Below are 15,323 nucleotides of genomic sequence, written 5' to 3'. Positions count from 1 at the left end.
GTGTACACTGTGAACGTTACAGCCCAGGTGGGATGTGGCCGACCCTGCTGCGTTCACTGCTCCTCGGACAAAGGGAAACTATATCTGTGCAAATGGAGGCTGCTGTCAAATAGAGAGAAGTAGCAAAAGTCAAAAGTAATGTTGTTGTCGCAGATTTGGGAGGAATGTGTTTGATATCAAACTAACCCCTTTAGAGATATTGACACGTTACCAATAGTGGTGAGGCCAGAATGGGTAGAAAGTGCAAATTTTAAAAGCTGGATGTCAGTAATGAGGCTAATAATGAGGCTCTCTTTATATATGTGTATATATACTGTATATATATACTGTATATATATATGTATACATGTGTGTGTGTGTGTGTGTGTGTGTGTGTGTGTGTGTGTGTGTGTGTGTGTGTGTGTGTGTGTGTGTATGTATATGTAAATATCTATATTCATTTTCATTCTTTAAATTGTTTTTATTTATCGCAAACACAACTCACAAATAATCAAAGGTAAACACAAGACACTTTTTACAACAGTTTTATTAGGAGATCAATGGTGTCAATAAATAATGATTTAATAGACATCCTGTTAACATCAACATGTGGCTTTATTCATGTCACGTGAGAAAGTCAGCAGATATGGGCTGTTGACTTGAACATTCATTACTTTACACAGATTGAACCAATCATCACATTTCCTGCAGTTACACATCTTTCGTTGCTTGTACGCTATCATAATAACACAAAAGAAAACCATTCCTGTCGCAAAATGATTTTGTCATCACACTCTCAGAATTGCCCAACTGGATATGAATTTCTCTTGGATTCTCAATTTCAGGATAGGATAGATATTTATTTTAGGTTGATATTTTTAAGTTTCTTTAATAAAAAAAATAAAAAAATGTACGTCACACACGTAGGTACACCCAATGCTAATTGTGAAAAGCTGAAAAAGAGAGGTGAAAAGTCTGCAGTGTACTGAAAGCATTGCTGAAAACACAGTTGAACCACTCATTTGTGAAGTTTTCCAAATCGTTTGAATGTATCACAACCCAAAAGTAATATGGGACTATAGAGCTGTACCAAAAGACCTTATACTGTTATTAACACCAGACATGTACGCCTTCTTGACTTTTAGTGAGAAAAGCCTGTGACCAAAAAGTTATCAATTTTAAGCCTTTTTAGTACTTCATCCCTGCAAAGACACTTTGCAGCTGCTTACATAAAGCAACAATATAGAGGACTGTGTTTGACAGAGTGTTACTGGAAAAGAGCATGTTGCTGAAGACACTAAATAATTCAACAATTTATCAGGAGACAGAATCTTTTATTAAACTCTGCTCAAAGCCAGTAATATTAAGGTGCAACGTCTTAAAAAGCAAATATGATTAGGTTTGGAAAATCATTTAACACATTTTTGATTTCATCAATAACAACTCAATGACAGTATAAAATACATATGCATATAAACATATTATGAGGATTGAAAATCTTAAGCCCCAGTGAGAAAAACATTTATTTACAAGAACATGTACACGCTGTGACCACAGGATAAGGCACTATAGACCATCTACACCTTTTCATGACTTCACCTGTCCCCATCTCAATTCTGCCGTCAGATCTGTCAGCTTTAATCGCTCTAGAAACATCTCCTCCCGCTCGGATTTCCAAGCAGTGCCAAGCCAGAATCTTTATGCGAGCTGTCTGAGCTCGCACACACTCCATCCCACCAGGAAAGGAGCAACTTCGCACTCCATCAGATTTTTCACAATCAGTCTGACGCAGCCAACGTGGCCAGAAAGCCGGACCCAGATCCACCCATTGGTAGCTCAATCCACAAGTGGCAGAGCGCACTAACCAGTCTCTGACTGAACTGCCGACATTCGAGGGCAGAGAACTGAGGTCCAGATCTGCAGCTTCCTTTACCAGCTTCTGGCGATGGTTTGCTGCAGCCTCTCTCAGCTCTGGAGAAGCACTCAGGTTGAACTTTTTCCAGACAGCGGTGTCGCTGGGCAATTTTGCGGGCAGTGACGATTTAACCAAAGGTTGACCACCCCTATGACACCCAGAGGCTTGAGATGGCTGATCTATGGACATCCAGAACAGGTCAAAAGAGGATCCCAGAAGACGCAGGAGGCGGGAGGGGCGGCAATGTCTGGGTTTGGGCATGTGGTGGTAGTCCTTAGCGTTTGTCAGCAGGGTGTATGGAGGGACTGGCTGTGAATAGGACAGCAAACTGTCTCTCAGCTGAATAAAGGTTGAATCCCAGTCTGTGTCCTCCTTGTCTTGCACAACGGTCGCGTTTGGAAGCTGGATCTGGGTTGAAATGTCAGACGCAAACGATGCAGATCCATGTAGAAGGGCAGAAACAGAAATCCAGCAGACAAAGACAACACAGTTGACTGGTCGAGACATGGTTTTAGGTGCGGATGGTACAACAGAAGGGTGAGTTATGGGGTTTCCTCCGGGTGCTTCAGAGACTCCTATACCAGACATCCTTGAGCTTGTGAACAATAACATACTGAAATCAGTGCTTTATAACACAAACAGAGGACATATTATTGAGGCTGGCCAGAGCTCATCTAAGCTCCCACTTCTTTTTCAAGGCTCTGATGTTTTGGCTAGCTTCAACGCAAACATGTAGGACACATCTGAGAAGCTAGTTTCATGTGTTAATCACCAGATTTACTACAATGTTAACAGATTTATATGTGTGATACTTTCAAGCAATTGAGATGTCATCAAGGAGACATTTGTATGGGAAAAAGAAAATGGTTTGACATAATTCACAGCAAGCATGAAGCAAGACAAAAGAAGAAGAAGAAGAAGAAGAAGAAGAAGAAGAAGAAGAAGAAGAAGAAGAAGAAGAAGAAGAAGAAGAAGAAGAAGAAGAAGAAGAAGAAGAAGAAGAAGAAGAAGAAGAAGAAGAAGAAGAAGAAGAAGAAGAAGAAGAAGAAGAAGAAGAAGAAGAAGAAGAAGAAGAAGAAGAAGAAGAAGAAGAAGAAGAAGAAGAAGAAGAAGAAGAAGAAGAAGAAGAAGAAGAAGAAGAAGAAGAAGAAGAAGAAGAAGAAGAAGAAGAAGAAGAAGAAGAAGAATCATTTGACCTTGATTTGGTGGAGCAGCAATCTTGAAGCAAGATCTTGAAGAATAACAGCTCTCTCTCACACAAAGACTGCACTTAGATCAGTTATAAAACAAGCTTCAGGGTAAATTCCCATCATGGCAGCTTAAATTAATGACATAGATATCATTGTAAAAAAAAAGAGGACAGACGCAACATGTTTGCAGAATAATAACCCTATTTATTCTCATCTACACAAAATCAGCTGTCTGGGTCAAAGGCACATGATGGCGTATTATCAAACATATTTTCAACATTATACTTAGCTCTAAACAATAGTTGCATTTTAAGTTGTTGTTTACAGCAACATTATAATAATATAATTCATAAATACCGTTTTTTTATACTCACATAAAGATAACAAAGAGCAGGAATTAACTAAGAAATATTGTCTGTAGTGTCAGGTTTATTCTGTGTGTGTGTGTGTGTGTGTGTGTGTGTGTGTGTGTGTGTGTGTGTGTGTGTGTGTGTGTGTGTGTGTGTGTGTGTGTGTGTGTGTGTGCGCTTTCAGAGGAAACCTGACTTAACACAGCATGTGTGTGATTGTGGGCATATTTTAATACGATGCCGTGTGTACGTTGATATTTACATCCACCCGCTTCTCTTGTTTGTCCTCAAACTCAAAGTGAGAATAGATGGTCTGATCTCTCCTGTTGCTGGTTAGATTGCGGTGGCGGTCTGGATGTGGAGGGTGGCACGCTTCGAATTGTCTGTCCTCTTTGGTCCGATGCCTTCGCCCGAGCCTCCAGAAACTGATCAAACTCTGAAAGAGACGGTTGTAGTTAGATGTGCGTGTATGTGCATGGAGACATGAACACACAGAAAGTAAACACGAAATATGAAACATTGTTTTTAACACTAAAATGGCAGCAATGGACCAGGAGACAAGAACAACATACCTGTACTGGAAACTCCCTCACTAACTGAAGACTGGTCTTCCTGCACGTCCAAACACAATAAAACAGATTAAAGATATATCATCCTGCAGTGTATTACACATCACAACGTTTTTATTTGAAAAGAACACATTTTAATACAGAGAGAAGCTTTTTCTTACCATATCACCAGATAACCATTTGTCAACATCGTTCTGCTGAGAGCTTTTCGCGGCTGGCATCTAAAAGGAACAGTAATCAAAATGAGGCGACACCGTGTTTTAGCTGTATTCAACGATTATCACCACACTTTGTATTTGTATTTCACAGGAAATGTTTTGTTTGACTCCATGTCCGTCTTATGGTGGCATACTCACCCCTCCTGTGACCTGCAACCGCGTATCCAGAGCTTCAGCAAGGCCCTCCACAGCTCTCGGGTCCTCATACCTGACACTGGGGATAGGATATATTGTAATGCTGTGATGCAGTGTAGGCTGTATTCAACTAAATATTCATTTCAACTTTTTGCCCGAGAGTCAAACCTTGAACGTTGCAATTAGGTGGCATGCCCACATTAAATATTCGGCCATGGGGGCGGTCCAGACCGTTGTCTACTTCTTAGTGGTAAAATAACCTTTTTGTTTGTGATGCAGTTGGGAAAAATCCAAGTAATGGCCAAGTAAAATTCAAATTGTCAGGCTTTGTGTCTCTGTGTACTCTGTGTCTTTATGTGGTGTCATGTACTGTCGGCCAAAACTAAACTGTAGATATCTTTCATCAGAGGTTTAGTGGCAAAAGTAGCCTCAGGCTCACCAGTCAGCTTGTAATTTCATCTCACTACATTCAGACGTTTTTAATTAATCCATTTTTTATGTCTTATTATGTTCAGATTCAGTCACAGATTGCAGATATCTGTAAAGCAAATCCAGTTATCGCTAAGGCTACTACGCCAAGTCAAAGTTACCACAAGGGATGAGGCACTTTTCATCTCTTATAGACCGCACGCAAATAAAAGCACCAGACATGTTGTGACAGTTCGTGGTGTCGGGATATGACGCGTGTCTTTCTGTCACCAGTTAGCACCGCTCACCTTTTCCTCTGCTCAGCCAGGGAGCTGCCTCTCGTCTGGGCAAACATGTCAAACTCCCCCTCCTCTTCTGCAAGACAGATTCTCACTCATTAAGTCACAACTCAATGAAAAAAAGCCCTCCTCTATTCTGTTATCTAAATTCCTGTAGCAACACATTTGAATAATAAAACCACAAACATGAATGGAAACAGTGATTTTGTACTCATCGGCAACTTTCAAACACATCATATGCTCCAACAGTGCAATTTTGGATTTTCTCCTTTTTCCTAAGTTGTCATGTTATTGTGAAACCCCATAAACACCAAATGTCCATGTGATGCCCAGCCACAGCATCCTGTTTTCTGCCAGATATATAAGCCAAATTACAAAGGCAAAACTCCGTTATACATATGTTATACGTATGGATTCGGTGTTACAAAAGAGTGCACATGTGAAGCAGAAGTTACATAATGTTTACTCACTGTGGTCGGCTGGCTGCGGTAGACTGGCGCGGGTGCTGCTGGCTGCTGGTTGGCTGGTTGTTGTGATGACAGCAGGCTGGCTGAGGTTGATGAGGCTCGGGCTTGTGGCAGAGCTCTGCTAGAGTGAGGACGCATAACAGTGGGGCATCACCTCGTGTGTGAGCTTGTTCTTACAGCAGAAAGGAGGAGAAGCGAGTCGTCTTCTTACCTGTTGACTATTTGGGATTTGTGCCTTGTTCAGTCTGTCAAACCTAAAACACAATGACAACACAATGAGCATGAATTTAGCCATGAGAAAGATACATATTGCACTCTTGTGATCTGAAACATGAAGCTAGGCTGCGGCACACCTCTCATAGCGGATGAAGGCGTTGTTAAGGTCATCGTTGACCATGAGCAGCTCTTCAATAAACCCTTCATCCAGCAGCTGGGGGATGAGCTCCATCACTCGAGTTTGCATGCTCTTACACACCGAGTATAGCTGCTGCTTGGACATCGGAGGACAGAGAGATTAATTCATTCTCACCACTAATTACATGGAGTAAATGAAAATCATCCATCTTTGATGTTAAATCCAGTCCCAGGGTTATATGATGTTTAAATGTTCTTTTGTTGGTGTACCCAATTTTCTTAATCCGTTTCATCTATTTTTACATCAATCGCTAGTTTACTACATTTCCCAGAATTCTTTGCCAACAACATGATACCTGAACTTGTATAGAGTAAATGAAGTACAGAGCAATTGTACCGGCAGCATCAACAAAACAGAGCTCAAAGAGAGAAAGAGTAATACAAGGGAATTGACACAAATAAGTATCTCTGCTTCCCCATGTAAGATCGATTAATATAGACACACATGGCATGCTATTAAATCAATTGACAAATTGTACCAACACAAAAATGTAGCCTGCACAGTTGAATATAAAGTCACATTTAAAGTGATGTATGATCACATTAGAATGAAGCATCAGAACAAAACACACAATCATTTATGGTACATCTTCTCCCAACTAATTTTGTTTTAAACACCACTGATGATGGACAAAGGCTGACACACACACACACACACACACACACACACACACACACACACACACACACACACACACACACACACACACACACACACACACACACACACACACACACACACACACACACACACACACACCTGTAGCAGCTCCGTGTCATCTTGCTGGCTCTGTCCAGGTATTAGCTCATTCAGCAGCTCTGTCATCACAGTGAGATTTCCCTTCACCAGTGCCAGCTCACTTCGCAGCTTCTGTTCCTGATTAAGAAACTTAAAAAAAAAATCTAAAGCAGTCAAAAAAGCAACAACACAATGACGTTTATTCTATAAAGCCAACATTGTGCATAGAAGCAGCCTATTACTCACGTAATACAGTTGTATTTTGAAAGGGAAAAAAAACCCCATTAACAATGGCCCTGCTCCAGCTCAAATCAAATGGACAGTTCTGACAAATTCATTTTCACCAAACACTTTCCCCCCGGTCACATGTGCAAGACTCAGTGGCCAATTTGGGAACCACACACCTGATTTAAGATGCAGTTGAACTCTAGTCTATGTTAATTTTTTAAATGCTGTTCCACAGACAAAACATCAAAAGGTTCCACATCAAAAGATGCTGAATATTGGCACAACATATCAGTGCCTATAATAACTATTAAAGCTGAGACATTTTCATGTTTTAATGTTTTGCAACACTGAATCACAACGGATGAACATTGGATTTTTGATACTGAAAATAAAAAGGTTCTTTAATATCAAAGTGAAAGCACATTGATCTTGAGTCTACAAATGTCCCTAACTTGAAACATGTCATAGTTTTCTTCACCTGCTTTATGTAGTCAGTGACTGACAGTGTTTTTAGGCTGTTGTACCTGTTCTGCAGAGAGGGAGGCTGGTCCCTCACTGGACAGGACTGGAGTGGACGTACTCTGAGTGGGAACACTGGAAGGTGCTTGTGGTTGTGGCTGATGTGTGGGAGCAGCGACGGGGTTCGTTTCAGGGGTCCCGTTTTCTGGGGTACTCTGCAAGATGAATGGAGAACGTGCACTGTAGAGATAGATATCTGTAGATGCATTTCTTTTGGTGTGTTGTTTTCACTTTGTAGACACTCACCCTATTCGGAGTGTGGATGGGGGACAGACCATCCAGATCTGTCATGGGGAACTCCAGACCACGTCTCCTCAGGTCGTCATACACGCACACCACCCCCGCTAGGGAGGGAGAGCTACGGAACGCATCGGCCCACGACTGGGGGTGATATGACGAAAGAAATCATGAGAATAACAGATTCCTAAATCAGTATTCAATAGCACAGTCAACTGGCCAAATGTGGAAAAAAAAACAAGAAGAAGAAACCAAAAGCTACAGAAAAGGATTGCTCCTTCAGCATACTGTGTATATCTAATATTATCATTCCTGCTAGTCTGTGATTACACAGAACTGGCTTTGACCATGTAGCACAGGAATGTGCAAGTGTATATAAATCACAAAGAACACTAAAGATAACACGATTGTACACGTCTGCAGCCATAACAGAGTCCCACTTAAGCAAACCTTAAAAGCTGTGGGAAGTCATCACACAGAACTGAAATATCTCATAATAACGGCTGGAATTATTTGCCTGCTTTATTTGTGTTTTATTGTAGTAAATGTAACATCTTTGGGTTTAGAACAAAAAAAAAAGAAAACATGAGCAAGACATCGCTTTTGGTTTTTGTAAAATGTGATGGAGATTTATTAATTCATTCATTTTTTTATAGACACGACTAATAAATGATTTAAGACAACAAGCAGCAGACTAATCGCTAAGGGAAATACTCATTAGTTGCAGCACAAGTGCAGACAGTTGTTGTCATATATTGCCCTCTGCAGGAGCATCCACATACCTGTATGAGGCTGAGCACCCGATCATGGAGGGCAGTGGGGGGGTTGTATTTGGGCAGAATGGAACGCACCAAAACTCCTTCAATAAACTCCTGCGACGCCACCAGAATGTGGAAGCGATGGCCACAGTTCTTCACACAGGCCTCAAGAACCTGTGTGACAGTGATGCAGTCCATATAAAAAAACTAAAAAGGTGCAAATATAATCAAATCTATGCCAGTCAAAATGAAAGCTTGTTCTCTCATTGTCTCAACACGTACACTAAGACTTCAATGTTGAATTAGCCACAAACCATTGCGACAAGGCCACCAATGGGTAAAATCATTGCACACGATCCCCCACAGATGAATACTCACAGTAAGGGCCAACATGATCTCTCTGAAGTTCTTATTCGCTACGATTCTCTTCTTAATAGCTTTGACTGCATCTCTGGGCCTGAGAAAAATAAAAACTGATATTGATAAATGAGAAAATAAGCAAAGAAAGGTAATTATGGTTCATCTCTATGAGAGAGATCTCATAATTTTGCGATTTCTACTGTATACATCTAATCACTACACACGTTGCATTTCAGGATTCCAGTGACATTCGTCTTTTAGCATTACAAAAACTACACTGCAGAGCAAACTTTGAGACTGGCCTTCACTGTAGGTCACTCAGTCACAACCACATTTCCATAGAAATACAAAAAGACACAACAAAATCATGAAGGACGTGTCACTAAAAAGTAACGTGAAGATAAAACGTGTGGAGCTACAGAGCAATGCATTAGACAGAAGGGTTAGGCAGTGTGCATCAGATGGGGTCAGTTAGAGGCTTCTTGGTGAAACCATGTTACTTGCGTACCCCTCGTCCGTCTCGTTGATGATGTCACATATCTCCATATTGAGCCCCCAGTCGTCGGACTGCAGAGCGCCGCTGGTCGCTCGCTCTGTCAACAGAGAGGGAATCACACAAAGTTACAGTTATACAGTAATACTGATATGGGAAGAGAGACATGTAGCGATAACCAGAAGACTTTCTTCTGATATCATGATATCTGCAACATAATACTAAGTCACATTTTTAGCAGGCATTTTCAGATTTATTCCCGGAAACCATTCTGTGAGAAATGTGTCGGTTGAGATAAAAACGCATAGCATGATTCACAATAATTAAACACCACATGGAAATATGGTAATAATATCATACAATAAATAAGATATGTATATGTGATACTTAAGGTCACACACCTGGAAATGTGTTTTTAAATAATGTCTTTCTTTTATTGAAAACTAAATGTTTGTGACTACATAAACAACAATCAACGTTAAAGGGAAAAAAAACGTATGAAATGAAATATGAATATGAAATATGTGGCTGTTTAGGTGCTAAATGCACCGCTGTGTTCATCAGTCTGTGTCTGCTCTGCTGTTTGGAGCTGTGCTCGTAGTGTACAGACAGTTTTCAGAGCTTTTTTGCAGAAAAACAGCTGCCCGCTGCGGCTGAAAACGAAGCTATGTTGAAAACAGTGATTGTGAACAAGAATGGTAAAGTTGTGTGCCAGAAAACCAAAACAATGAATGAATGATTCTTTAGACTCGTAAACCATAATCTCAGTGTGTATAGTTGGGTCAAGAGCCCCTTCAACAATCAAATCTGCTTCTCGAGGACTGTGTTGACGTGGTTGGATCAAGGATTCTGACTGGTTGGTTGAAACCATCACCTTCATCCAACAAGGCCCCATCAACTTTAAACCAGGCAGAGGAGCACAGACAAACTCAAAATCGCTCATGTGAAGTGAGTGGTATCCTCCAGGTAATATGGTTTTTACAGGAACTCGTTGTTTATAGCCATAAGCCGATTGAGAAAATGGGTTTTCGGCTTAAACATGTATTTCCCTCCAAACTATTTAGCAATCAAAGCCAGTTTTCTTTGCACTCCACCCCTCACAGGCTCCTCGTGAGTCTCTAAAGCTCCTTCATTCCTCTCCACTAACACCCCCACACTTCTCCAAACCCTCACTGCCTTTCTCAATCGCATTTTACTCCCCCTCCTCTCCCCTTCCCTGGGCTCCCTCCACTTCATGTGACTGTCAGCTGCTTTCTGCTCTCGTTGGCCTCAGACGTAGCAGAAGCCTCTCTGACATTACTGTGTGAGAAAAACTGAGTGGATGAGGTCAGAGGAAGGAAGGCTTGAGATGGCTGTGTGTCATTCTGTCACATCTCTAGATTGTCATGATTACACATCTGTCTTATGCAGCTGTCTGAGAGTCTGTTGTGGGTTTGTCGGCATCACTAAAATCAGCAACCTGTTGCCACTACGAGGAACCACTGCTGGTTTTAAAAGAAGTTTAATGTGACGCATATGCTTGTTACAGAGCGTCAGTGACACTTGTGCATAATGGTGTGAAACCGAATCTTGACAAAACACATCGGTGATCGAGGAAGTGAGAGGAAACACACAGCGCCTCCTTAATTCGTCAAATGAACCGTCACTTAACGTGCATAAACCAATCAAACGAAAGATTCGGTGGGCTCGAGTCCCGCCTCAGCCGCGTCATTGGCTCTAAAGACTTCTTTCTATGTCTCTGTCAAATTTGGAGTTCATTTTTAAACATTTTAGATCAGGAAATAAAACAGGAAAAGTGTTATTAAATCGTAGGCCACATCCCCGTGAGTGTGGTTATGAAATGCTGGAACATGTTCTTGATTAGGTAAATTAAATGATAGTCAAATTGAATCCAGCGGTGAACAACTCCTAGTTTGAGAAGCAACGGAGACTTACCGATTCTCTGCCCGACGGGCGTTGAAAAGGGGTTTCCTATGAGAAACTCCATCTTCTCCCCGAGTGAAAACATCTTCGAATATGACAAGCGTCCCCCCTCTTAACTGTATTGAAGTAAATTGGCAGCTACTGAGCTCGAAACTACGGTGTTGCCGTTTGCTTTACGTGTCCTCAGCTGCTTCAGAGGCGCACGGGCTCACTGAGTCACGTGAAAGCTCCCACAGAGCCAGGAAACAGCAGACATCAACAGAGAGGCGCACAGCCTCTGATGTTTGCGAGTGGAGCTTATTCACGTATAGGTCTCGAGTCCTTACACGTTAAGCTCAGAGCAAGGTAGTCGTGGACCATAATACTCATAACCCTTTCTCGCATAAAAGTAGTAGCCTAATACCACAGCTCCGTTGTAAGTAAAGGTACACCTTTCAAAAGCTAAGTAAAGGTAGTATTGCCAGCAAAATATAGCCTAAGGTATCGAAAGTAAAAGTTCTCAATTTGCAGACAGACTTTGAATGCAGAATGTTATATTTCTATATAATGTATATAGGCTTATGATTGGCAGTCAAGAAGTATAAGGTATTTTAATAAGTTAAAAGGAGCAAAACACTTCATTTAAAGTAAAAGTCTTGCATTCACAATCTGTGCCGTAATCTCCCTTTACCAAAACTCTTTATGCCTGTACTACTGTTGGGTAGTTTAATCTCAAACAATGAAGTTATCAGGAGTTTTATAATAGAAAGTCTTGATCTGAAACTGTTGGATAAATGTAGTTAATTCAAAAGTACAATATGTTCCTCTTAAAGTAGCGGCAAAAAGCAGCATAAATTGAAAATGTCAAATTAAAATATCTCAATCTCAAACTGTACAGGATTTAGAGGAACACATAATGCTGAAGCACAGCTGTATGATTGATATTCAGTATCGCCTCAAAAGCTCATATGAAACACTGAGGGAAGCCATGCTCACATCTCATTACAGGTACCTTGTTAACAAAGAAAACAGTTTTGAAAATGTGTAAATAAAACACCTATCTGCTCTCTCAGCTTGAAAATATTGTGTTTCAAGGAAAACTCCAAAAGGTCACACTGGTGGGCCTGTCTATTGAATTTCTCTGACCAAATGAAATCTAATACATTGTCAGAGACAATATGTGCAGGTTCTGCTACAGTACAGTTACTTTGGAGTCTACGACTAACATGCAATTTGCTGCTCAGACAGTATGAATGAAGATTTTTCATGAATACATAATCCTTTCGCATACTCTTCCCTTGCAGAAAAGAGGTTTAAGTAATATGTTCCAGCAGGAACAAACGGCTCTTAAAATGGCATTTAGCTCTTAAAATAGCATTTAAAAAAAAGCCTTGATATGTTTGTTTATTTAAAAGTTTAATAAAGATTTCAGCATGGGTTTCATTGTAACCATGTTACCCTCTCGCCTGCAGTGTGTACACTGTGTCTTACTTAACAACAGAATTCTAAATTGTTTGACCTGCTGCTATACAGCTGGCATCAGATAGTGAGATTATTTTTGTACAAACACAAAATGAATATTCATGAATATTTTTGGTACAAAATTCACACGTCATCTTCACTCAGCCTGTTCTGTGTGGTGACCAGTGGGACACAAGACCAATTAGAGGATAAATGCAGAAGTAGAGGTTGAATAAATGAAATGCATTTGAGCGGTAGATGAGCATTTGTTAAAATTCCACAACCAAAATCTAAGACCAAAAGTTATTTGTAGGCCTGAAATTCTGGCATATTTCTATGTCAGCAGCACCATCTAGTGTTGTAAATGTAGCCTGCAGGAAATCTACACGTTAACGTTTGCTGGTGAAGCATTCGGGGTTAAATCTGCTGTTGAGTTTTACCTCTGACATCAAGAAAATAGCAGCCACATGTTAGAAACTACAGACTTGTGGTTAAGGAATCTTATTGTTTGTTTCTCATCTATCTACCATATATCTAGTTCTCTAATGTACTTAAGGCACAGTTTGGGTTGTTTAGGTTTGTGTATTTTTGTCAAAAATGCACTGTTTTCACTAGCATTACTTTTTTTTACCTTTTGCCACAAAACTTAACGGGTCTATTAGGAAACTAATCTCATAATAACCTTTTTTTACGAAAATAGTTTTGGGAAATCATGTGTCTTTATCTGAGACAGTAGAGAGATTACAGTAAAGATCCAAGAGCCGATCCACTAATTGATTCATTCTCAGCTCTACTTTTTTATAATATTGGGTAGTACTTTAATCTGTAAAAATAGTATCATCCCTTATCATTTTATGTTTTGTATGTAAATAAATTCCTAGTTTCTAAAGTAATTAGTAACTGCAGCTGTCGAATAACTGGAGTAAAAAGTACAGTATTTTAGTGGAGTAAGTAGCTGAAATCTGTGCTTGAGTACAGTTCTTGAGTAAATCCTATTCCACCAGCTGCAGCCCAGTTGAGCTTGTTAGGTGAGTTGAAACATTATAGTTTAGTGTCCACAACACAGGACTCACCTGAGATCTCAATGTAACGGTGAGCAGTTAGCTGCAGGGATACGTTCAAAGCTTGATTTGTTACAGTCAGGTGGCAGAGAGGACTACTCTCTATTTTTGAAATGTCTTTCATGCTTTTGGGTTGGAGAAAGTCCACTTTACAAATTTTCTATGGGGGTTTGCAAAAAAAGTCCTGTTTGTGTAAGTGGAGATCACAACTCTGTACAATGGTTCAACCAAACTGACAAGTGAAAGGGCAATAAGAGACAAAGGTCCTTCTGAGCAACAGTTGAAAAAGAAGAAATCATCAGTCATTGGTCAGTTGGAAGCTTAGCATCAAAATGTGTGCAAATTTAGGAACAGGTTCCTGTTTCAGTGTCAAGTGTACATCAATGCAGCCTATAACGAGCTGGAATATTAACAGGTGTGTTTATTTAGCAAAGCTCTTCTTCTTAAAGCTCATCACAATATAAATATAAGGATAGTGTAGTGTTATCACTGGTGGAATATCAGCTGAAACATACTGTGACAAACGATTCACAGTTTGAACCTCTTTAATCAAACCGCTGAGTAGACTGCAGAGGGCACATAGAAAAGCGGCTACCCAAAATATTGAGTCCATAGTGCACAGTTGTGGTTAAATAATGATTTAATGTCACTAATGCTTTTCTGGACTGGAAAACAACTTAAAAGTTTAAGGGTATTTGGAGGGAAAATGGTTACAACAGTATTCTCCCGTCATGCAAAACTAAGAGGAAATCGACTAAATGTTTTAATAATTGCATTCTTCTTTTGGGGACCAAACTATTTCAAATGTAAATAATACATTTGGGGTCTGATATATACTCTTTTTGTCTCTGTGAGAAAAGTCATTATTGAAGGAGAGAAGAAAACTGGCGCACTGCATGTAATGGCCTGTATTCATGCATAATCACCACTAGGTGGCAGCATTGAATCTGAATGGTCCAGTAGTTTGGTTTTATGTGGTTCCAGACGAGCAACCATGTATGTACCGCAGCGACTATGGACAGTGGTGCATTACTAACATGGTGAAATAAGAATCAGGTTTATACTGTACCGTATTGTTAGAGGGACAGCATCCACTTGTTGCACTCACAAGTTGTTCTTGTGATGAGAAAATTACCTTAAATTTAAACTATGAAAGAATTAAGGCTTTTCAGTATGACACAGTACTGCATCAGATTTAACCCTCTGCAATCATGGCCTCTATGGCTTTAAATTGAATTGCTGACCTGAGGTCGGGCTACTTGCCCATCCCATGTAATATTCACTTTTATGTCAACGGGTTCTTTGGTTGTATCTGTCCCATAACCAGCATCCTGTTCCTCTGGGAACTGATAATGGTGATAATGTCGTTGGTAGGAGAGTAAACTACTACTTTAGTTTCATTTTTCCTGCTTTATAAACATGTATTACACAGCTTTGTTGAACACCCGGTTCTACGATCTGTTGCTATGTTTTTTAATCAATAAAATCATTTTTAAATCAATATTTTGTGTCAAATTATTGATCTCTGTAGAGACTGGCTAGTTAATGTACAGCGACCGGATCATTCTTGCAAAATGAACCCATTCAGGGCGATTCAAAACAAACATTATTACATGTCCAT

At 40.1% G+C, this 15,323-nt stretch overlaps 2 protein-coding genes across 3 annotated transcripts; both read right to left on the bottom strand.

Annotated features, from left to right (window-relative positions):
* Positions 1–1,501: 1,501 nt before the first annotated feature.
* LOC306696428 (noggin-2-like) lies at positions 1,502–2,482 on the bottom strand (the record flags this gene model as incomplete). Its single annotated transcript, XM_079160032.1, has 1 exon — positions 1,502–2,482. One exon carries the CDS (start codon positions 2,480–2,482, stop codon positions 1,502–1,504), a length of 981 nt encoding a protein of 326 aa, XP_079016158.1.
* A 791-nt stretch (positions 2,483–3,273) lies between these two features.
* Positions 3,274–11,403, bottom strand: LOC306695640 (target of Myb1 membrane trafficking protein). Of its 2 annotated transcripts, none has more exons than XM_079158939.1 (15): positions 11,214–11,403; positions 9,294–9,378; positions 8,804–8,882; positions 8,450–8,599; positions 7,677–7,811; positions 7,436–7,585; positions 6,705–6,833; positions 5,884–6,017; positions 5,742–5,784; positions 5,534–5,651; positions 5,073–5,139; positions 4,360–4,435; positions 4,165–4,224; positions 4,007–4,046; positions 3,274–3,870 (listed from the first exon to the last, which is right to left on the bottom strand). In XM_079158939.1, exons 1-15 carry the CDS (start codon positions 11,284–11,286, stop codon positions 3,728–3,730), a joined length of 1,482 nt encoding a protein of 493 aa, XP_079015065.1. In that variant the 5' UTR covers positions 11,287–11,403; the 3' UTR covers positions 3,274–3,727. The 2 variants fall into 2 exon arrangements, with proteins under 2 accessions (XP_079015065.1, XP_079015066.1); XM_079158940.1 differs by having other exon boundaries at positions 5,534–5,648.
* Positions 11,404–15,323: the final 3,920 nt, after the last annotated feature.

This window comes from Pholis gunnellus (genome assembly GCF_910591455.1).
Source record: "Pholis gunnellus genome assembly, chromosome: 5".
In the NCBI taxonomy this organism is placed as follows: Eukaryota; Metazoa; Chordata; class Actinopteri; order Perciformes; family Pholidae; genus Pholis; species Pholis gunnellus.
Note: the sequence above shows the minus strand (reverse complement) of the source record. Positions and strands in the feature narration are given on the sequence as shown.

Bases quoted from the DNA above. Each gene is read 5' to 3' on its own strand.
- LOC306695640 (XM_079158939.1), bottom strand. From the start codon at position 11,286: ATGTTTTCACTCGGGGAGAAGATGGAGTTTCTCATAGGAAACCCCTTT. The intron at 8,600-8,803 runs GTGAGTATTCAT...ACTGTCACACAG, and splicing joins AGATCATGTTGGCCCTTACT to GTTCTTGAGGCCTGTGTGAA. The intron at 4,225-4,359 runs GTGAGTATGCCA...TGTTCCTTTTAG, and splicing joins GGTTGCAGGTCACAGGAGGG to ATGCCAGCCGCGAAAAGCTC.